Source organism: Dipteris shenzhenensis, chromosome 26 (assembly GCF_047967505.1).
Source record: "Dipteris shenzhenensis isolate YYH24624 ecotype China chromosome 26, Dip_SZ_1.0, whole genome shotgun sequence".
NCBI classification, from domain to species: Eukaryota; Viridiplantae; Streptophyta; class Polypodiopsida; order Gleicheniales; family Dipteridaceae; genus Dipteris; species Dipteris shenzhenensis.
Window position 1 is genome coordinate 27,366,886 of NC_141621.1, and position 22,649 is coordinate 27,389,534.

The window sequence follows — 22,649 nt, forward strand, 5'->3', positions numbered from 1 at the left end:
ATGCAGGAAGTACGTTTTATTTCAAGTATTCCTTCACAAGTCTTAATATATGGAGAAAACACTATGTCAAATACCTTCGAGATAGGTTTGAGGACACTTACGACTTACATCTTAATGCAAATAGAGCACAAAAATATTCAACAGCTGGAAAGCTACATTGATCAATTGTATTCCTCAGAGAGAAGGATATTCATATTCTCAAATCTCACATGAAAGGAGGTAAAGGAATGGAAGAGAGTTAGACACATACAATCTATTAAATTGACAGCACGTATGTCATGAACAGACTGTGTGCTTGCAGGTGACAATCTCCACGAGAGAAAGCAGTTGTTTCCTGTAAATATAGGAGAGAAGAAACAAAAGAAATACGTACATAAGCTTTGTCATGGAGAAGAAGAGACCCAAAAATGGGATTGCACAATATGAAACCCATCTTTCTTCTATTTTGCTTGATACCGTTACTGTAGAGTGTTGGTGTGTCCATAAGTCTTCTAGTTGCCAGTGCATTTCAACATTTACATTGACAGATATGGAATATCTATTGAGGCCCACACTCCATCCAGGCCTACAATCCGTCCATTAGACTATGCCCTACAGCAAAGAAACACAGGGATTCCTAGCATTGGTATGCTCTCCGTAGCCTCCAAATTAATAGCGCTTTCCATTGCATTCCCCAAGGTGTTCTAGTAGTAAGATTCACATGCTCCACTGCATGTTTCATGAATGGAGTTTAACTCCCTCGGAATCAACCACCACTTGAACCAGCAAGCAGAAAATTTTGGATATCTATTAAATGTTTGCAAGTCCACCAGGTGCAGTCCAAAACGAATAGTGAAGCCAGCCTGCCACTCAAAATTGTCCAAAAGTGTCCATGCAAAGAAGCCACGAACATCTGCTCCATCTCTGAAAAAATTATATGGCTACAATACAGCTATCAGTAACGGCCTAAACTAGACTACAGTACTACCATACAGAAGCAACATAATAAATATTCAGTGCAGTTTAAGAAATTGAGGAACAAACCATCCCAGCACCTGATTGCTTGTATTACATAGAGGAGATACTCCTGATAGAAGTTTACCCTAAATTTATCACATAGAGCTTGCTTGTGAGGAAGGGAATGATCATTCAAATCATCAACCCCTGAAACATAACGATCAATATATTACACTCCATTTGTTGAACAGAGAAGCTGAAGGTAATCTATACATTGCACTCCTTGGAGCATTTATCAAAGCAGATAGTACTGAACAGCACACTCTTCTGAATGACCATGATGTAGACATTCTTACCATTTTCAGTAATAAAAATAGGAGGGTTATTGTACTTGGCCTTAATGTAGTTGATGATATTGTATATTCCAGAAGGCACAATGTAAAGCCAGGATGATGCTGCCTGCAACGAGTTTAGGAGATTCTAGTTACAAACAAAATACTCAAGAAAAAGAGACTTACTCTGGATCATACTTGCCAGTCGAAACGAAAACGGAAGAAACGGAGTTTCCGGCCCCTGCCGAAATGGAAACGGAAGAAACGGCAATATGATACAATTTATGTATAAAAATTTATTTTTTATACATAATATAATTATCAATAGAGTGCACATCATACATAATACAATTATCTATACTTGAAGTTTCAAGCATCAATGCATCATTCATGCTTCTATGATTCTAAATTCTTGAATGATGCTTCAATAATCTGAAGACTGAAATCAACATGTATCATGACTAACAAGTTTGACGTTACAAGAATCTGAAATTTAGAAGTTTGAAGTACTTTAAACTTAGCACACAAGTTGGAACTTGAAACTTGAAAGCATCCAATGTCCAAACTCCATAGATGATCATGATTCATGATCCACAAATTCCATGATCATGACTCATGAGTCATGCAAGAATCAAAATAAAAGCACCCATGGATGATATAAAAAAAAGCAGCTGCCACCTGGCACCAAGGTCCAAAGTATACTTAGTAGTAAGTACTGTATCTACTATCATAAAATAAGAAATAACATAGTCTAGGAATCAGGATGCATCATGCTGCAGCCTGCAGGCTGCATGCATGATGCATCTAAAGTGTCATGACTAGGAGTAGGCTAGCACTGTAGTTTGTACAGTCATAGTCAAGTGACAAGGACCAAGGTACATCACTACTAATCATTTGCATCATCCATGGACTCCTCGTCATTGTCATCCTCTGCCTCCTCAGATGAGCCTGAGGCATCTGTGTCACTGTCTAAAGAAGAATCATCAACATCAGGATCAGGACCATCGGGTGCAACTGAAGTACTAGCACCATCTCTAGATGGTTGAGTGTATGATCGTGTGTGGTGTGCTCGTGCTGACAGCTCCTCATACAACATGGTGTATATGTCCAACTCCTCCCGTGGGATATCTGATATGGCCTTTATCTTCTCCACGTCCACCTTGTCTACATTCACTTGGCGAGGTTCGGGCAGCTGGTGGTGAACTCAAGGAGACGGAGGTTGGAATGACAAAACACCAACCGCTCCAATTGAGCCGTGCTCAATCTGTTCCTCTTCTTTGTGTGAAAGAGGGCCCAAGTGCTCCAGTTCCTCTCACAAGGACCGGAACTGCAGTCCTGTGAGAGAACACATATAGCAAGGCGTTTCTGCCATAAGCCAATTAAGCAGAGATAAGTATCACGAACTTGATAACTTTAAACATATTTGTAGTAGATAAAACTTCAAATTACTTAACGACTAAGCTCTAACTAGTGGCGTTGTAACTTGTCTCTTACCAAAGTAGGAGTACAGTTGCCATATTTCTCCCACCAGGAGACAGGCTGTAACTGTGTCTCTCGGAGCCTAGCCGTAGGTTGACTAAAGGAGAGGCTGTGATTGCGGGACAATAGAAGTTCATCCTCCATTCTTCGTTGCATCTCCAAGTCACCACCCGTCCAATTTTGTAGATATTGTTGTATCCGCTCCTCCAACTCGTCATTCTCATATTGCTCTTGACTGCGCTAGAGGGGATGCAATACATGTGCCACCGCATGGATTGGGCGGTGGAACCAATTCCACCACTTATTCCATATAGCACGGATGGACTCAACCCTAAATCATGCCACAAGAAATTAGAATGCATTATGCATGCAAAATTCATAGACTATAGATAATAGTACATACATAATACATATCTGAAAATTCCAAGCTTCATGATAACAAATTGCAATTTAGTAACTGCAATAATTATACATATTACAAAAGTAAAAGGTCTTACTTATCAGGCGATAGGGAAGTGTTTCTGTTGAGGGCCTCTCCAATCTTGTCCATAAACTCGTACAAGAGCCCTAATGTTCTTCCCTCCATGTCCATAATGCAAAGCACCATGTAGATAGGATTAATCGATTTGATTAATGCCTCTGCCTGATTCCACCAAGACTCATCCATGATCATGCAGACAAATTTGATAGACTTTGCTTGGCCTCTATCATCCCAATCTTCCTACTCCCGAGACACAACCGTGCGCAACAAAGCCCTGGTGCACTCGCACAAGCCTCTCCACCACTATGAACATGTAAGCAAACCTTGTGGCTGGAGGTTTCAATAGCTCAAGGTCACTGTAAGCCCGATAGATGCTGAGGACTTTGAGTCTCTTCGTGACAAACTTCACGATACTGCAGGCTGTGGAGAAGATGGCATCAATCCAAGGTATCTTCCCTAGGTCCTTGATCAAAAGATCAAGGCAATGTGAGGCATGTCCATACAATCTTAGGGAACTCATCTTCTAACATGGCACCCATTGACACACAATTGCTGCCATTATCCGTCACCACCTACACCACATGCTCAACACCTATCTCCATAATGGCTACCCGTAAATGCTCCCAAATATACAACCCTATAATCACTGTACCTGCAGTGAAGCGTCTATGGCTCTCAAGAACATGGTTCCCTTGCAAGAACAAGGAGTGGACAAGGGATGACAAAGGGGTGAACAAGGGGTGACAAAGGGGTGAATAGAGGGGTGAACAAGGGATAACAAAGGGGTAGGTGAATAAGGGGTGACAGAGGGGTGAAGAAGGGGTTAACAAGGAGTGAACAAGGGGTGCCAAAGAGGTAAACAAGAGGTGTCACAGGGGTGAACAAAGGTTGAACAAGGGGTGACAGAGAGGTGATAGAGGGATGAACAAAGCAGTGAACAAGGGGTAAAGAACAAGGGATGAATAAGGGATAGGGGTGAACAAGGGGTGACAAAGGGTGGTCAAGGACGTGTGACAAGAGGGTGAACAAGGGGTGACAGAGGGTGGTCAAGGAGGTAACTGTGGGGTGACAAGAGGGTAAACAAGGGGTGAGTGACAGAGGGTGGACCAAGGGGGTGGAAGGACAAAGGGTAGAAAGGAGGGTTACAGAGGGTGGACAAGGAGGTGACAAGGGGTTAGCAAGGGGGTGATAGAGGGTGGAGAAAGGGGTGACAAGGGGGTGACAAAGGGTGGAAAGGGGGGGTGACAGAGGGTGGACAATCAGGTGACAAGGGGTGGGTGACAAAGGGTGGAAAGGGGGGGGGTGACAGAGGGTGGACAAGGAGGTGACAAGGGGCGAACATTGGGGTGACAGAGGGCGGACAAAGGCATGATAAGGGGGTGACAAAGTAGGTAGAGAGAGGAGGTGTGCAAGATAAATAAGTGTCCTTTGCACTACCGTTGGTATCTTTTGTAGTACCATCAATGTCTTTTGGAGTATCGTCAATACCATTAGTATTGTTTGCACTCCCATCAGTGTCCTTTGCAATACCATGAGTGTCCTCTTCCTCTATTATTGCCGCATGGTCCCAAGTTCGGTCTGAGCTATCCTTGTCATGGTCATTTTCCTGAGTCACCCAGTTGACCTCACCACCACCTTGTCCGATACTTGTAGTCACCATTCTCCGATACATGTCGGGATTATTACAGAGACCAAAAGGCATAGTGTCATAAGCAAGTTCACCTGTACTAAGTGAAGAAATGTCTCATGGGTTGCTTCTTATACCATCCCACTATAAAGATTGTTGTCAGAGTCTGGAAAACAGAGTCCCACCAAATTGACTGATAAGGAGCCCAAGGCCCCCATCTAGTCTAAGATAACAGCTTGGTCTTTATCTAGGACAGCTTGATCCAACAAGTGGGTCAAGCTCTCCACACCCTCCACGGCCTATGCCTCATAATGGTCTAGTGATTGATCTGTGGAGACAACAAACAAAGTTTTTGTAGGGTGACGTTGGGCCTGAATTCCATTAGATCTTCAATCAAGGAGTAGGGCTGGGCACAACAGTAGCCTTTTGTGACCTCATCCTTCAAGCTTCCGTCCGAGGGTTGAAGCTCGGGCGAAGGCCAAGATGTAACGCTGAATTGCAACCCATTGTTTCCTATAATGTATCCTCCATCATCCGCTTCCACTTATTTTGGGCAATACTAGGTGTCACCCCCATCTCCTTCTCTTTGTTGAATGTACTTGTTGGGGAGAAAGTGGATAGTCCTGCTTATTCATCCTTGTCCATGCCCTGTCCTAGTCTTGTCACCTCAGTTGCAAACCTCACTGCTCAGGACTTGTGGGAAGGAAACAGAGGGGTTCTTCCCTCGTCCTCAAAACTTGATTGAAGATATTTGGTGATACTCTTAACCACCGTCTAGCACCTTGAAGGCATAGATTGGTCGCCTGAAGCCTGACGGCGGGCCACTCTTAGAGTTAGTGACAGACCTTTATGGCCGTGTGCACTTCATAATTCTTTCTGACCCATTATCGTGGAGAAGACAAGGGTGATGTATTCTTGGTCGTTGTCCACCCTTGTGGGAGGGGATGACTTCGGTGGAGGTGCACTTCTAGTGACCGGGTTGGTACTGGTCGGTGACAAGGCCTCTGGTGCTGATACTAAGTTGTCCGTACAATTGTCACCTTTTGTTTGTGACCTTGTCACAGCTCCCAACACTGCACCGATCAAATGCCGCAAGAGCAAGCTCAAGGCATACATACATCATGCAATGCATGAGAAAAAACTCCTCAAAAAGGGGTAGAAAATAACCAAGGTTGAGGCTAAAAATGCCACCTCAACCCTGTGGAAGTCTTCGAGAAGAAGGGAGAGCCCCTTCATTCCCTTAGGAAAATAGTCCTCCTAGCAGTAGATCCCCGAGAGGATCCCTCCATACTCATCTAGATGGCCATCAGTGTATGTATAGTGTCTGTCCATATACTGGCTTTGAAGTATGGGAGGGATGAACCTCGAAGGACCCCGATTTTGAACTGCTAGCGGTAGCAACTAGGCGGAACTGATAGAATTGTACACTCATGTCATGTTTTGCATGCTAGGACTAGATGTTTATTTGCATGATGATAGAAAGTGATTGTTGATTGTGGAACTAATGGTAGATAGGCCAGTACAGGCGTGGGTAAAGAGCATGCAGCTAAAAAAAGCAGTCGCATCTCCCAAAGAAAAAGCAACAGTCACTATCTTTGCGATAACTTTTGATTTGTAGCTCAGATTTGGGACAATGCAAGCAAAGGAGAGGAAAAACCCCTAATTTGTGAGGGCAGTAGAAACTCCAAATGCCAGCAAAAAGGGACTAAATTCTTACTATGGATATTTTAAAAAATGAATTACAGAACTGGATTGCTAAATCACACCGAGCCTATAGGAGCAAGATCCAAACTGAATCACCACAAAATCACACAAAGTCAATCGTGTTAGATGAAGTTGTTGACCACCAACTGTAGGACCCCCAAAACAGCCCGAAATTTGACCGGTTGAGATGTTTTGATGAGTATAGTGTCAACCAGCAAAACAATGATTACCCATGAGCAGGAATAGGTTAAAACCGACCACAAAACAGGTGCAGGTGGTCATTTTTGACAAGATAGCTGTAGCAGGTTGTTAACAGCAAAAACGTGAGGTGTGCTAGCTCAACCAACTCAAAAACAAAAACATTTTTGCCTAATCTGAGGTACCCAATCAGATAATGAAGTTAGTTAGTGAAAACGAGCTAGATCAGGTCCAAAACAGAGGCATTGAATGGATCCCAAGTTCACCCCTCGCAGACATTGGCCAGTATTTGGACTGATGCTATACATGCCTTGATGGCCACCTAGGCGAGCATGCAGGGGTATCGAGAGCAACCTCTACTAGGAGGAACATTTTTTCAAGAGTATGGAGGGGATCGCCTTTCTTCTCTAAGTATGATTCAGGGTTGATGTGGCATTTTCAGCCTCGACCCTGGTTATATATGCTAGCTCTTTTTCAGCTTTGGATTTCTCATGCATGGCATGATGTACTCCTGCATTGAACTTGCTCCTGCGGTTTCCTTTCATACTTAATAGAAGTATTTCTTTTTGCAAAAAAAAAAGGCCTTTGTTTAGGGCAGCGACTGAGGAAACGGGTGGTCACTGTCTGTTTTCGAAATCAGAACGAAATATGACAAAAAAGCTGCAAACAGGCCGCTTTGTTTGATGATGATGGAGGACCAAAAACGTGATTGTTTTGTAGGGTGTCAAGCCCGAAACAGTAGGGACAGCTCCAAAAGAAAGGCGACCAGAAAAAATAGCTCAAAACGGGCATCTCCCAGCAAAAACGAGCTGTGTCCCTAATCCACAAAGATGCCCATGAAAGCGATGCCAAATCTGCCCACGAATCTGAGTATGAAGTGTCCACATAGTGACACTAGCGAGAGCAATGACTATGATACCAGATGTTTGAACTGTGGGGAGGCACGAAGTGGACATAGGATAATCCAAAAGGAAACCTAAATAGGAAGAAATAAATTAGACTAGAATAAATGAGCTAATGCTAGCCTATAGTCACCGTACCATTGTAATATTCCTACAACCATTACTCTCACATTGATGGAGATTATTAACACTAAAAAAGTATAATCGAGGGAGGAGCTCCCATCTGCAGCTGCCTGTCAACATCCCGTCGCCTTCAGCCAGCTCGTCGCCATCAGCCTGCCTCTCAGGTCGCGCCCCCACCCTTGCCCTCCGTCTGGCCGCGCCCCTTGCCCTTCAGGTCGTCGCCCCCTCCAGGCCGCCTTCAGGTCGCTGGTCAGGTTACCAGCCAGGCCGCCGCCTCCAGGTCGTCAGCCAGGTTGCCATCCCCAGGCCGCTGCCTCCAAGGTCGCCAGTCAGGCCACTATCCTAGGCCGCCAGCCAGGTCGCTAGCCCGACGCCGCCTTCAGGCTGTTGCTGCTGTCCGCCTGTTTTCCTTTTGCGCTTCAAGCTGGGCTACATTAGGGCCCTCTCCGGGGCTGTTGCTGCTCATGGTTCCAAGGCATTGGCGGAGTCTCTGCTACAACATTGTACGGACTTTTTGCAGGCTTGGGTTTGATCCTCATTTCGCTATCCCACGCAGGCTGAAACTTGGGGCTTTCAACCAAGTTCTTGGGATTGGCTAGTGGGCAGGTTGCGAGTTTTTGGTGGGTTTTTCTGCAAAGGTAGCTCCTCCCCTCAGGACAGCACAAGCTGAGACAATGGAGGGCACTAATGCCACTCCCGTCGCCGAACCTGAGGAGATTGAAGTCACAGTTTCTTTTCCTCCCGACATTGTGTAGATGATAGAGGCAGCAGAGGAGGGTTTTCGTTTGACGCATATCATTGGCTTTCTACCCGGTAGAGGCCAACAGTTACGTGATTGGGTGTACACCAACATGGCCTCATTGGGTGTCACAATCACGGTTTTCCGATTGCTTGGCAGAGGGTACTTTTCTTTTGGCCTTCAATCTGCAGAGCAGGCTCAAAGAGTACTTATGAGCTCTCCGATTCAGTTTCAGAGCAGAGTCATCCATTTGTGGCCTTGGCGGAAGCACTTCAGTACTACTTCCCCAGGACCGTGCCAAGTTTCTTTTTGGATGCTTTTCCCTGGACTTCCTGATGAGATCAGCTCTTGTCGCAGAGCTGTGGAGCATATGGCTAGTGTGGCAGGTACAGTTATCCCATCAGGTGCTAGACTTTCCTATGCTCAGTCACTTGCTGGTACAGGTGTTACGAGGGTCCGACTCATTTCAGAGTTCCCCCCTCCTCGACCTTTGCCTACTTTGATTTCGTATTCCACGGGAGATGGGGTCCAGATTCAGCAGAAGGTTTTGTACGAGGGGCTTCCTGATCAGTGTCTTTTCTGTCGGAAGAGAGGTCACTTTATTAGGGATTGCCCCAGTCGTCGGCCTCGTTCAGGGACTCCGAGTCCATCTCATCCTACGGGTGACCCAGAGCCTACAGTTCAGCCTTCAGGGGTCCCTGAGCCTGCTCCGACTCATTCTGCACAGCGAGAGGAGACTCCTCCGAGTGAGTCTCCAGTGGACTTAGAGGACTTCGAGGTGCCTCCAGTGGTACAGCTTTCACGGAGAGCTCGGAGGAGACGGAGACAGAGGAAGAGCCAGCAGCATGAGCAGCCCCAGTTACGAGCTCAGACTTGGTGGAGAGTTGAGACACATGTGCAGGAGACCCCGGAAAGGGGAGATGTAGAGGACCATTTGCAGGCAGGTCATGACACTGTGCAGGAGTCGGTAGCCCACGGAGTCGAGACACTTGTGCACGAGACCCTGGAAAGGGGAGATTCGGAGGACCATCCGCAGGCAGGTCATGACACGGTGCAAGAGACTGTAGCTCAGGTTTTGACGACTCTTGACACTACTACCCCGGAGGTTCAGGTTCATGAGACAGTTATCCAGCAGGAGACTGCTCAGGCTGCTGTTACTATGATGGATGCCTCTTCCCAGCAGTCGATTGAGAGAGTGGCATTTCAAGACAGAGGTCAGAGTCAGAGCCCGTTTCAGGATCTCATGCACTTGTACGAGGTTCCCTCGAGACCCCTTTCTCTTCCCCGTCGCACAGTACCTTCCTTTGTTGCTATGAGGAGCGTCCTTTTAGACACCCCTCCCAGTACAGCCTCGTCCTCGCAGCTTTTCACTCCTGGTTTATCCAGATCTTTTGCGAGTGCGGTCACAGATTTCGCTCAGTACCCAGACAGGCATGAGGATTGGGAGATCCTAGCAGATGAGATCGAGCGAGATTATCAGTCACCCACGCTGACAGGCACCTCGTCGCAGATCCTTCCTCTTCCTCTCACCTATTCCAGGAGCAGATTTAGGACGGTTCAGCCCTTTTCAGCTCTTCGGGCTCCTAGATCTGACCCCAGGATGGTTGATAGAGATCTGCCCGTTGAGTTTTGGCCCTTCTTGGGTCGAGGGGTTACCACAGACTCCCTCACCCGATTAGAACTTCTCCCGGTGTTCTGCCGACGGGCAGAGGCGGTAGAGGAGTACCTGGGATCTGTTACTCTTTCCAGAGAGGGGCACATTCTTCGTTTCTTCGCAGGTAGCTTCCGATCTCGGGGGAGTGAAAGCTGGTCAGCTGAGTTACTTGACAGCGAGATTGTTAGACAGCTCATGAGCATGACTCAGTTCTCACCGGTTCACTATATTGTCAGCTCGCAGATTCATTCATGCCCTAGGACTCTCCGACCTGGCTTCGGTGGCAGGGCCTTTCTGTACCTGTTCTTTGAGGTTCAGGGAGATTTTGATGTGCCTAGGAGTGCTGGTTGGTTTAACTTTCAGCTCCTTAGTTCGCGCTAGAGTACTATTCCCTTGGATGGAGCCATTTTACATGAGTTGGGGCAGATTTGGAGTTTGATCAGAGACCGACTTTGGATTGCGCCGTCAGAGAGTGAGTTTTGTGTTGGTGCCACTGGCACCCCCCCACCACCATCTGATGTCTAGGTTGTCCATCATTTCATGGAATGTGAGAGGACTGAACGGCCACAGATTTACCTCAGATGCAGATGGTCGTAGATCGGGTGTTCCTAGATTGCAACTGCTTGGGGACTCCCTTCGGTTTATTTCCTCAGGGTCCCCTCCAAACATTGTGCTTATCCACGAGCATAAGCTCTCCCAGGACAGGATTGACAGATGCAGATCCTTACTCAGAGGACAGAGCCGGACATATTGGAGCCCAGCGGATGGCACGAGGGGAGGAGTTTGCATTTCAGTTTCAGCCAGGTGGGCCTCAGAGATCACCCAAGAGGGTACACTAGTGGAAAGCAGGGCCTATTATGTTATTCTTCAGATTGAGAGCACAGCAGTTGGTGTTCTCAATGTGTATGCCCCCACGGATCCAGCCCACAGACGCGCTTTTTGGAGATAGCTCAAAGAGTCCCTTCCTCAGGCTGATACCTGGATTGTTGGAGGAGATTTCAACATGGTTGAATTCTCTGAAGACAAGTCGGGCCAGTTAGAGGGCGGCCTTTCTGACAGGGAGAGAGTGGAGTGGGATAGTTTTGTTTTGCATGCTAGACTTCACGATGCAGCCCGATTGGACGACTTTCGTCACTTGGCTGACAGCCTTTAGTTTTCTTGGTCCGGGGTTTTTCTTGGCTCTCTCTCTTTGGTCAGACTTGATAGGTTTTATGTTGGCCAATGGGGTCAGGCCAGAGGAGGACAGATTGGGATCCGCCCGGGTTATGTTTTATCTGACCATGCTCCAGTCCTATTGCAGATTCTCCCTACCTCTCATTTGGAGAGCACACGCTCTGTGAGAGGTCCGGACTTTCTTTTTCAGGATGCAGAGTTCGTGGAACGGTTGAGAGGGGCTTGGTTGTCAGAGGACACTGCGGTGGATCACGGCTGGTTGATGTGGGTAGAGAGGGCTTTGGCTAGAGTCATGGCCTACCAGTTGAGGGCAAAAGAGGAGAAGGAAAAGCTAAGATTCAGAGACCGGAACGCAAGAGTGGAAGTATCCAGGCTTCAGAGATTGATTCAGAGTTTTCCTCATTCTCTTTTCATTAGAGGGCAGCTTTCGGAGGCTCAGGAGAGACTAGAGGAGATTCAGGGTAGGAGGGCCCAGTTCAGGTTTTACTCCCAGCAGACGTTCTGAATCCAGAAGGGGGATAGATGCTCTAGAGAGTTTTTCAGGGCAGTGGGTCAGAGATACTCTTCGGACAGCCTTCGTAGACTTGTGGATGAGGCCGGGTTTCTTCAAACGGACCCTCACCGTCTTGTTGAGATCACTTCCGATTTCTACTCCACTCTTTACACTGCCGATCCGGTCACCGAGGAGATGATCAGAGCCAGAGAGGAGATTTGGAGTCATGTTCCCCAGATGGTCTCAGATAGGATGAGTCAGGTTTTGGATAGCCCTCTATCACTCATGGAGATCACGGACGCGTTACATGAGCTGCCCAGAGATAGATGCTCGGGGGAGGACGGTTTGTCGCCACTTTTTTTTTTCAGAGCTCTTTGGGATACAATTGGGCCTCATCTACTCTCTGCCTTTTCAGAGGCTCTCGATACAGGATCTTTGGGCGAGATATTATGGTTTGATTTGTTTCATCCCGAAAGGGGGAGACAAGACAATCCTACGCAATTGGAGACCCATTACACTTCTAGGGACAGCCTACAAGATCCTAGCGAAGACATTGGCTCTTCGCTTAAAGCCTTTGCTGCCAGATATCATCAGAGCTACTCAGACAGGATTTGTCCAAGATCAGAGTGTCTTGGATAACATCTTCACCTTTTGGGAGGCCACTCACTGGGCACAGGAAAGTCAGCAGGAGATTGCAGTTCTTCTTCTTGATTTTGAGAAGGCTTATGACGGGGTGGACTGGGGTTTCTTGGAGGGCACTATGAGGAGGCTAGGCTTCAATGATAGATGGATTTCTTGGGTCTCCTCACTTTACTCTCACTCTTCTAGAAGGATGGTGGTTTGTGGAGGCAGAGGACCGGCTTTTCAATTATCCAGATCAATACGACAGGGATGTCCGCTTGCACCTTACCTTTTCCTTTTCGTAGCGGAGGCTATGGGATACTTTATGCAGGCTACCAGTCATGGCACTTTGGGCCTTCATCTGCCTATCCGGCAGGAGCAGGAGCTTCTGGACACTGAGTTTGCTGACGACACGGCACTGACAGTCAGAGGAGATGCATTTAGTCTTGCTACTGCTGCAGACTCAATTGACAAGTTCTGTCTAGCCTCAGGGGGACTTGTCAATTGGAACAAATCAAAAGGAATCTGGACTGGAGCTCAGCAGGATACCCCAGCATGGGGAGGAGACAGAGGATTTGTGTGGATACCCAGAGGGACCTCCACGAGATATCTAGGTTTCCAAGTTGGCATTGAGGTGTCCCCGACGCAACAGTTTGCCCCAGCTTTTGAGAGTATTCGGAGGAAGCTAGCCTGCTGGAGTACGGCTAGACTTTCTTTGGCCGGAAGATCGCTGGTACTCAACCAGGTTTTACTTGCGACTATGTGGTACGTTGCGTCATGTTGGTGCTTTCATGCTAACTCGATTCGCCAGGTCAGGAGATTGCTTCGGAACTTTCTGTGGAGCGGCGGTGATGGTTCGGAGGACACTAGGGCTAGAGTCTCATGGGATACTATCACTTCACCCTTCTCGCAGAGAGGACTTGGGGTCCTTGATCCGGAGATGCAGAGTAGAGCCCTTTTAGTCAAACTTCTTGTTAGAGGTTTGACTCCAGGAGATCAGCCGTGGAAGTAGTTCCTACTGCATGGGATTCTTCAGTGCACCCCTAGAGCAGCAGGCCGGTGGGCAGGTAGAGTCAGTTGGATCTTCCTAGTGGACCAGCATTCTCAGCCTTCCTCACCACACAGTAGAGCCAGGAAAGTCTCCTACTTTCTTTGGCTCACTATACATAGAGGCATACCTGTGGGTACTTGGCTTCAGCAGATGGGTAGACCCTCCTTGTGTATGCGTTGTCAGCTTGCAGAGGAATCAAGCAAGCATTGTTTATGGAGCTGCTCCAGCTCTAGAGTGGTCTGGACAGGTATCTTCAGGTTGTTCTCATATGTTACTTCCGAGTCTTTTCTCATGACATGGGGCGTTGCCCTTTGGGGGAGAGGATCTGGAGCCTTTACTCTCTTTGAGTCAGAGCCAGGAGACCACGGTTTCTTCATGCAGCGTTGCCAGAGACGGGGTCCCACAGAGGCCAGCATCATGGAGCCATAGGATTTGCTTTTGGTACCTGTACCGGCTCAGGATTCCCTGCCTACTTCAGCTGCAGGGTCAGCTTGGGAGGTCATTTCTAGCATTACCCTATGGCGGATATGGTGTTCGCGATGTTCTTTTGTCCTTGGGGGCCATTTATGCACGGAGGCTAACACTCTCGCTTCCATTTGGGCGGAGATATCTTCACTCTCAGGAGTCAGTGGGAGCAGTGTACAGGCGCCTCTTTGGCAGCTCGTGGGAGACTTATATCCTTCATGAGGACATGGGACTGCTCATTGTTTTTTCATTTGACTCCTTTTGGGATGTCGTGGCATTTTAGTCCACCACCTTGGCTTTTTTGCATATTGTTGAGGCTAGGGATAGAGTACTTTCTCTCCCACCTTTTTTGAATGGAATATATCACTCTTCTTTTGAATTATTAACACTATTGGATTTATTGTTGGATTCACATCTTACTAGACTTAGAGACTGTTGCTTTATGAGATATACAGTTATTTTTTTAACTTATGTCACCACATTGGCTTGTTTTGGATATATCCAATCCTTTCCCTGTTGGGATATCTCAAGGTGTATGCCTCAGGCACACCTTGGTTTCTATGTGTGAGTGCTAGAGGCACAGTTAGGTGGTGGTAGAAGCCACATAGGATGATTGAGAGAATCTAGGAGCAGATTGAGGAGATGATTGTGGAGCTCTGAAGTCATCAGTGATGTCAGTGAGCATGTAAGAGGTGCCTACATAAGGACCTCACTCTTCTTCATTCTATATGCAAGTATTCTGAGTTTGTGTTCACTCTATGCTTTCCTTTCAGTTTACCAACATGGTATCAGAGCCCTTTGATCCCCCTTGATCCCATTTCTGCCACATCATCATCTTCTTCTCCATCTTCTTCTTCACCATCTCTTCCCCTTCTTCCCAAATCTTGCTAAAGCCTGTTCTCCTCCGTTTCTCTGCCATTCTCCAAGCCCTTCCTGCTGGAGATACATCTCGAAGGGGCGAACCTTTGGCTGCAAGGAATTAGAATATCTTTGTCGCTGCAAGTCGCCATTTCGTGCAGATCGTCGAACCTGTCTTCCACGATTTCTCTGAGACTACTCCATGTTTCTTTAATTCCTTTCAGAGGGAGCTTCTCCATACCTTGAGCTATCCTGTGCTGAAATCTGAGCAGCAATGGCTGCATATTCAAGGTGAAAACAGAGAAAAACCAGTCGAAATTGAAGAAGCAAGCTATGGCGCTCTGACGCGGATTTGCGCCCCTCCTCCTCAATGGACCTTCTGTGGTATATGAGCTTTCTTTTGCCTCGAAAAGCCCCTTTTGCTTTGCTTTGGAGAGTGAGATACAAGCCCTCCAAGTTCAGTCCTTTGTTTTTGACAGTTTTGACAAGGTTTTGAAAGTGATGCTACATTAGATGCTACTTTAGCATTTCTGAGTTTTTGAAGTTTTGAATAGCATCAGTACAACTGTGGCTTCAGCTTTGCTTTGAGTTGCTATACGTGGTTTTGATTGGAAAGCTTTCATTTAGCCACCTTTGTGAAGCATGTAAGAAAAAGCATCATTGATTGAAATTTGGTCACAAGTCTTTGCTACATTAAATGCTTATATTTTATGCTTCAGTAACATAACAGAGCTCCTGCGAGCTTCCCTCCCCCCCATCGCTATCGCTACCTCCACTCCCTAGCCCCCCCCCCCCGCCCCCTGTCTCTCCGCCCTCGCCTCCCGCTCGCTCTCCCCCTCACCCGCCGCCTCGCTCACCCGCCTCCCATCCCCAGCCGCCTCGCTCGCCCGCCTCCCATCCCCCGCCCCCTGCCTCTCCGCCCTCGCCCACCCGCCCCCCTCGCTCACCCGACCCGCCCCCTCGCTCACCCCACCCGACCCCCTCGCTCTCCCGCCTTCCATCCCGCTCCCCCCGTCCCCCGCGCCTTCACCCGCCACTCCACCCATTCCGCCATTCTGCCCCCCCTCGCCTCCATTCCGCTCCCCCCCGCTTCCTTTCCGCTCCACTCGCCCATTCCGCCCCCCCCCGCCTCCACTCCGCTCCCCCGCCCTCCGTTTCACCCCTCCGCCCCCGCCACACCAACCCTGCCCCCCCCCCGCCCTCCCGCGCCACCCGCCTTCCCCGTACCCTTCACCCCGCCTCGCCCCGACCCCCCCCCCCCGCTCACTCACTTCGCTTCGCCCGCCCTTCTGCTTCACTTCTCCACCCCGCCTCCACCCTCCGCCTCCGCCACCATCCCTTCCACACCCAGGCGCCACCCTCCCGCTTCGTCTCCCTTTTGGGGTGGCAGCCTGTTCTTCATCGGAAGCTTGCAGTTAGTCTTGGCGGTATGGCGGCCCCCTGCCCGGATCCGGAGGCCCAGTCGGACCCTCCCTCTCCAGATGCCTACCGCGTTATCCTGACAGAGCAACAATCATCTCGTGTGCAGGAGGTTGCCACTGACTTTGCCCGTACCTCTGTTTACGGTAGAGTCATTGGACACTCTCCCTCCAGAGCAGCCATCAGGGACTGGCTCCAGTCCACTCTCCTGCTAGAGGATGGCCATATTGAGGAGGTGGCCCTTATGGGAAGGGGCATCTTCTGGCTCAAACTCTCCAATGAGAAAGCTGCGAGCAACCTGATTGCTGGTTCCCCCACATCGGTGGATGGAAAGATTATCATGATAGTCCTGTGGTACCGTGGATTCAGCGCAGCAAATTTTGATGTTCGGTTCCGTATACCTCGCCACCCAGTGACACTAGTTTTTCCAGGGCTTGCTGCTGAGCTGCGGCCGATTGTCAGGGACTTGGGCTCCCATTTTGGATGGGTTATGCACGACACTTTCGCCGATGCGGTGACCACGGCAGGAGCCCCCCGAGTCCGAGTGGCTGTGGCAGACCCTGCGACCCTCCCTGTAGTGATCGAGATTGTGACAGATGCTGGCAGCATCACCCAGAGCATGATAGTCACCGGACAGCCAGGTCAGTGCCTGAGGTGCCACGGCTTTGGGCACTTGGCGGCTGCGTGCCCACGCTTCGCCAGCTCATCTCGACCCCCCTCGCCCCCGCCTCCTCCGCCCCCGCCCCCCCCCCCCCCCCCGGACAGTCACGTCAGGAGGAGCCGAGGCAGTCGGAGCCCGGTCCAGAGTTAGTGGGTGGTTGGACCGAGGTTAGAAGGAAAAGAGGAAAGAACAAGAAGATCTCGGATAAAGGCAAGGAGGCAGAGGTTACCCTTCCGGCAGCAGCACCCCAGAGACCTGACAGGCAGCCGCCCCAGGGACCTGGGAGAGCTTCTTCGTCGACGGCAGCCCGCCCTTCACAGCCTCAGATCCCCCTCTCTCCCGCTCCCCCGCCCCTTTCCACTCAGTCCCAGTCCCTTCCCCAGTTTCCCCTCCCTTCGCCCGACCCGCAGCCTCAGCCCCCGTCTCTTCCTCCTCAGTCTCCTCCTCCTCCCTCTCAGCCCCAGCTCCAGAGGCGTCCCCATCCCCCCCCTCCCTCCGCTCCCCTCGACTCCTCTATAGTGTTAGCTGCACCTTCGGCTTCCCAGCCGAGGGCAGCCCCCGCTCCGCCTCCTCCACTTGCTCCGCCAGTCGCCTCCGTGGAGCTCGAGTCGCCTACCCCTCAGCCTCCTCCCCCTCCCCCCCCGCTAGCAGGACACCCGGAGTCTACACCACCACTGGAGCAGGCTTCCATGGCCGCTAGCCCCTCAGTGGCAGACTCTGATGGGTCTCAGCTTCAGGAGAGAGCGCTTCCTCGGGACTTTTACAGATCTGGCCCCTGGGACTACTTGGACGTGGCCGACCTTGGGACCTTCCCGGCTTATCTCGACATCAGCATCTTCCTGCTCCGCAAAGGGGCGGATGGGAAGATTGTCGCCTTGGCCCCTAGGGATGGCCCTAGCTTCGCCTTCACGTTCCTCAGCGATGGCACCGAGACCTGGACAGACGACTCGGTTTGGGAGGCGCTCAGAGAGCAGACACACGCCCAGATCTGTTCCTGGATAGGCCCGTCCGGTGGGCAGCTTCTCGAGACTCAGTGGTCCAAGGGCGATGTGCGCCTGCGGTGGCGTTGCGCCGCCAAACGCTTCCGACTGATTGTGATCCTCAGACCTACCCTGTCATGGCCTCTCCCCCAGGATGTCAGAGCTTGGTCCCATCAGAAACTCCGAACCTTCTATGGGATGACCACTTCAGAGATCTCGAGCTGGCTCGAGAAAGCATTTGTTCATGGCACCAAAGGCCTCTCGCCTTTGTTGAAGGTGTTGAAGGACGGGCAGGACGATCCCGTCTCCCCCTCCAAACCTTCTCATAAGCGGCAGCACCTCCATTCCGACATGTCTGATTCTTCATCGACTTCGACCGCGAGCAGACAGTTGTTCGCAGCTCCCCATCCCTCTCCATGAGCCTACACCTCGTATCCTGGAATGTGAACGGGTTTCACTCTTCTGACACCCGTGGTCCCAGGAAGCTCATTTTGCGACAGGAACTTCAGCCTGCAGTGATTGGTCGTTTGGATGTACTTCTGCTCCAGGAGCACAAGCTCTCTGCGGCTCATTCCCGTAGCTGCGGGAAGGTTCTCCCTGGACGTTCCTACACTTACTGGGAGCCCTCGATCGGCGCACAGGGGAGGAGTGGGGGTGTCTGTACCTCCGTGTGCGAGCAGTTAGCCCAGGGAGTTTTCGGTCATGGCACGTTGATCCCAGGCCGAGCCCTTTGGGTAGGCCTGGATTTGGAGGGATCCAAAATTGGAATACTCAACATTTACGCTCCTACAGACCTCCGATGCAGAGCCACTTTCTGGAGGACACTTACAGGGATTCTTCCAGACATGGATTCCTGGATTGTTGGAGGTGACTTCAACAATCTGGAGACATTGGAGGACCAGCAGGGCAGAGGTCCGGAGTTCACAGGTATGGCTCAGGCAGAGCAGTCAGCTTGGGACTCCTTCATCTTCGCGACAGGAGGTAGGGACAGTTGGAGAGACCCGTCCTTCCGGCGTTGGCACGGGAGCCTGGACTTCTCTTGGGGCTTCCGCAGGGAAGGAGGCAGACTCCTGGAGAGGCTTGATAGATTCTATGTCAGTGATTGGGCCATCAGTAGAGGCGGTCAGGCGGGTATAGTTCCAGGGACGACACTTTCCGACCATGCGCCGGTACTCCTCTCATTAGATTCGGCAGCCCAGACCCTTCCCCCCCGGTCATGCAGGATTCCCGATTCCATTTTCTCGAGGGAGGACGTGCGTAGCAGTATTTGCAGTCTTTGGGACAGAGATTGGGGGGAGTGCACGGATTTGGTGGACTCAGTTGCGCAGGCTCTACAGGAGTCCAGCCAGATCTGCCAGCTAGCAGCCCTACAGGTTCGACAGGATTGGTGGAGTAGAGAGAGAGCTCTTCGGAGGGACCTCGCCTCCATTCAGCGACTCCAGCAGGCTTCCTCGGGCTCGGAGGAGCTTCGGATCCAGGCCCTTCGAGCCAGAGCCCTCCTGGAGGAGACACTCCAACGCCGCTCAGAGTTTTCCTATCACGCCTCTCTCTCCTTCTGGGCCCGGAAGGGTGACCGGATGTGCAGGGAGTTCTTCAGGACGCATGGCCAGAGAGCTGCAGGTGATCAGCTTCGGAGTCTCAGGACAGCGGATGGTCACATCGTTACGGATCCGGGGGAGGTCCTGGGGTTGGCCACTGACTTCTACAGGACCCTCTTCCAGCAGGAGCCGCTTGCCCCTCGTGCTAGTCGTGCCCGTGAGGAGGTGTGGAGGCACATTCCATCTCTGGTCCAGCCTAGCATGCAGGCGACGTTGTTGGCGCCGTTTACCTCGGATGAGATGCTGGAGGCCTTGATGGCTATCGACAGACAGAAATGCCCAGGAGAGGATGGGCTTCCCCGAGCATTCTTCACCTCCTTCTGGGACCAGATCCATCAGCCCCTCCTTGCAGCTCTGCAGGGGATTTTCAGCAGCGGTTTGATGCCAGAGAGCCTCTCTTCGGGACTGATTTGCCTCATCCCGAAGGGAGGAGATAGACAGGAGATCCGCCAGTGGCGTCCGATCACTCTCCTTACTACCGCCTACAAAATCCTCGCCAAGATGATCAGTGCCAGAGTTCGGCCTCTACTCCCAGACCTCATTCATGACACTCAAACAGGCTTTGTCCAGGATCGCAGTATCCTGGATAATGTCTTCACCTTTTTAGAGGCGGCGGAGTGGGCTCAGCACAGTGGATCACACCTTGCCATTCTACTTCTCGACTTTGAGAAGGCCTACGATCGTGTGGATTGGTATTTTTTGGAGGGGACTCTGGAGCGGCTAGGTTTCCTGGCAGGTTGGATTCAGGGTATCTCAGCCTTGTACAGGACAGCGTCTAGCAGGGTCATCATTGGAGGCAGGATGGGTGAGCGCTTTAGCTTGGAGAGATCAGTGCGTCAGGGTTGCCCCCTTGCTCCTTACCTGTTTCTTTTCTTCGCCGAGGCCATGACTTACTACCTTCGGGCGAGGTCTACTGGGATCCGGGGGGTTCGCCTTCCACTTCGGGAGGACACGGAGCTTCTGGACTCGGAGTACGCAGATGATACAGCCCTTTATGTCGAGGACGATGAGAGGATGCTAGAGAGGGTGCGGATGGCCCTGGAGGTCTTCTGCTCGGCCGCTGGTGCGAAAATCAACTGGAACAAGTCAGTTGGTTTTCTCACAGACCCTGGGGCGTGTTCTCAATGGGGGTGATTTCTGGGTTTCAGATGGATTCCACGGGGACAGACAGCTAGATACCTTGGCTTCCAGGTTGGCCTAGACATCACGCCAGCTCAGCAGTTTCTCCCGGTGCTAGACTCCATCCGACGGAAGCTGGCTTTCTGGAGCATTGCTAAGCTGTCTCTTGCAGGTCGTGCCCTGGTAGTTAACCAGGTCCTTCTAGCCACGGCTTGGTATGTGGCTTCCTGCTGGTGCTTCTCGAGATCCAGCGTGGCACAGCTCAGGAGGTTGGTTCGGAACTTCCTTTGGTCTGGGGAGGATGGTCTTAGAGATACCAGAGCCAGGGTTGCTTGGCAGACAGTCATTCTTCCGCAGGCTGAGGGTGGCCTGGGGGTTATCGATCCAGAGCTTCAGAGTCAGGCCTTGTTAGGCAAGCTTGTCATCCGCGGTTTGACCCCGGGGGGGCAGACGTGGAAGATGTTACTTCAGCAGGGAGTAGTGTCATGTGCACGGATTGGTATCTGACGTGTACTAGTTACAGAGATCTAGCTCAGGTTAGCCTGGGGAGGCTTAGAGCTAGGCAGGCTTGATTCTCGGGTTGAGTGGCAAGGGTATGAACTATTTATAGGTCTTCGCTATTTTTGGCGCCGGGGCCCGAGTCTATAAAAGAGGCCCAGGGGGTTCAGTTCTCAGTGTGCAGTTGGGAGCAAGTTTCGTTCCCAGGTGCTAGGTCTGATCCTGGATTGTGTCGCGGACGCGCGCCTGCATCTTAGCGTAGCCCAAGGCCCAGTGGCAGATCCAGGGCTTCACAGCGCCACCTGGTGGTATGGGACACCAGGCTGGTTGGGATCTGATTGGGAGTTCGTGCCAGTAGCTCAGCTCGTGGCTCGGGGGGACATCTTCTGATTCGGGATCATATCCCGTAGATGTCACGGTTGGGTGGTGAGCAGCCTGCTCAGTTCTGATGTTGTGTGTGGTTATTCTGCAGATCAGGGGTTTCAGGAGTGCTGGGATGTGTCAGTTGGTATCAGAGCCAACTCCTGAGGTAGGAACTTCTGATGCGAGAAATTTGACGGATTTCTCTTCCAGGTATGCCCTAAAATTCGAGATTTCCTGCTGCGTTTTTTGCTGTCTACCTGGGTAGAAGGGGTGAAGAGATATCTGGAAAAGGCAGGAAGAAGGAGAGACTTGATTTCGAAATTGCTGAAGGGTCTAAGTGAGAGAGGGAGTGAAGTTTTAGCTAGGAGAGTGAGGAAGAGAGGCGAAACAGGGCTGTTAGGTAGGAGATGGAATCGGGATGCTGGTCAGGGCTGCACAGAGGTAGGTGTCGCTGGTAGGTGAGGCCGAGGAGTGCGCCATCAGTTGGTGCAGGATTCGGCCCAGGCAGGGTGTGCGCCAGGCTGAACAGGGTGCGGCCAGTAGCATCTAGGGGTGGCTGAGGTGCGAAAAAGCACCACCTTCCAAGTTTGGAAGGTGGGGCAGAATAAAGCATCGACCCTCCATGATTGGAGGGTGTGCATGCTAAATTTAGCCTCAAGCCTCCAATTTTGGGAGGCAAGCTTTTCTGGAAAGCGTGGCTAGGCTTTTCTAGAAAGCACAGCCTCCAGAATAGCCGTGCTACCTTCTATAAAGACTGGCGAGACCTCAAGTCCAGCCATAGTCTCAAGCTTGACAGCGCAAGAACAGCCTGCCCCTACCAGAGTTCCGCCATCTAGTTACGGCTGCAATAGCAGCAGCTCTGCGACCTGCCTCTGCCTGAGATTCGCCTCCACGAAACGGCTGCAACAGCAGGAGATATTCCGTACTGTACGGCCTGCAGTGGACCTGCAGAAGTACACCATCACCTACGCGAGCTGATCGTCAGTGCACGACATCTTTTTCCCAGCTAGCTTCTCTGATTTCGCCACATCTTCAAGGGACGGTTTTTTTTTTCCTCTACTCTTCTCCTTCCAGCTTCGATTCTCCCAGCTATTTCTCTCAGCCTGTAATCGAGTCAGTATTCAGCCATGTCTGATGCTCCGAATCCCGAGTTCACTATGGGAGAGCAGGAATTA

The 22,649-nt window shown here is 50.7% G+C and overlaps 1 protein-coding gene across 2 annotated transcripts in view; it reads right to left on the minus strand.

Annotated features, from left to right (window-relative positions):
- Positions 1–200: 200 nt before the first annotated feature.
- LOC147884905 (beta-glucosidase 13-like) overlaps positions 201–22,649 on the minus strand; it is a 172,682-nt gene continuing 150,233 nt past the window's right edge. For both annotated transcript variants that reach the window (XM_087397150.1, XM_087397149.1), the window contains 3 exons: positions 1,293–1,395; positions 1,035–1,143; positions 201–903 (listed from right to left, as the gene is read on the minus strand). In XM_087397150.1, coding sequence (XP_087253276.1) covers positions 684–903; positions 1,035–1,143; positions 1,293–1,395 — 432 coding nt within the window. In that variant the 3' untranslated portion in view covers positions 201–683. The remainder of the gene's footprint in view (positions 904–1,034; positions 1,144–1,292; positions 1,396–22,649) is intronic.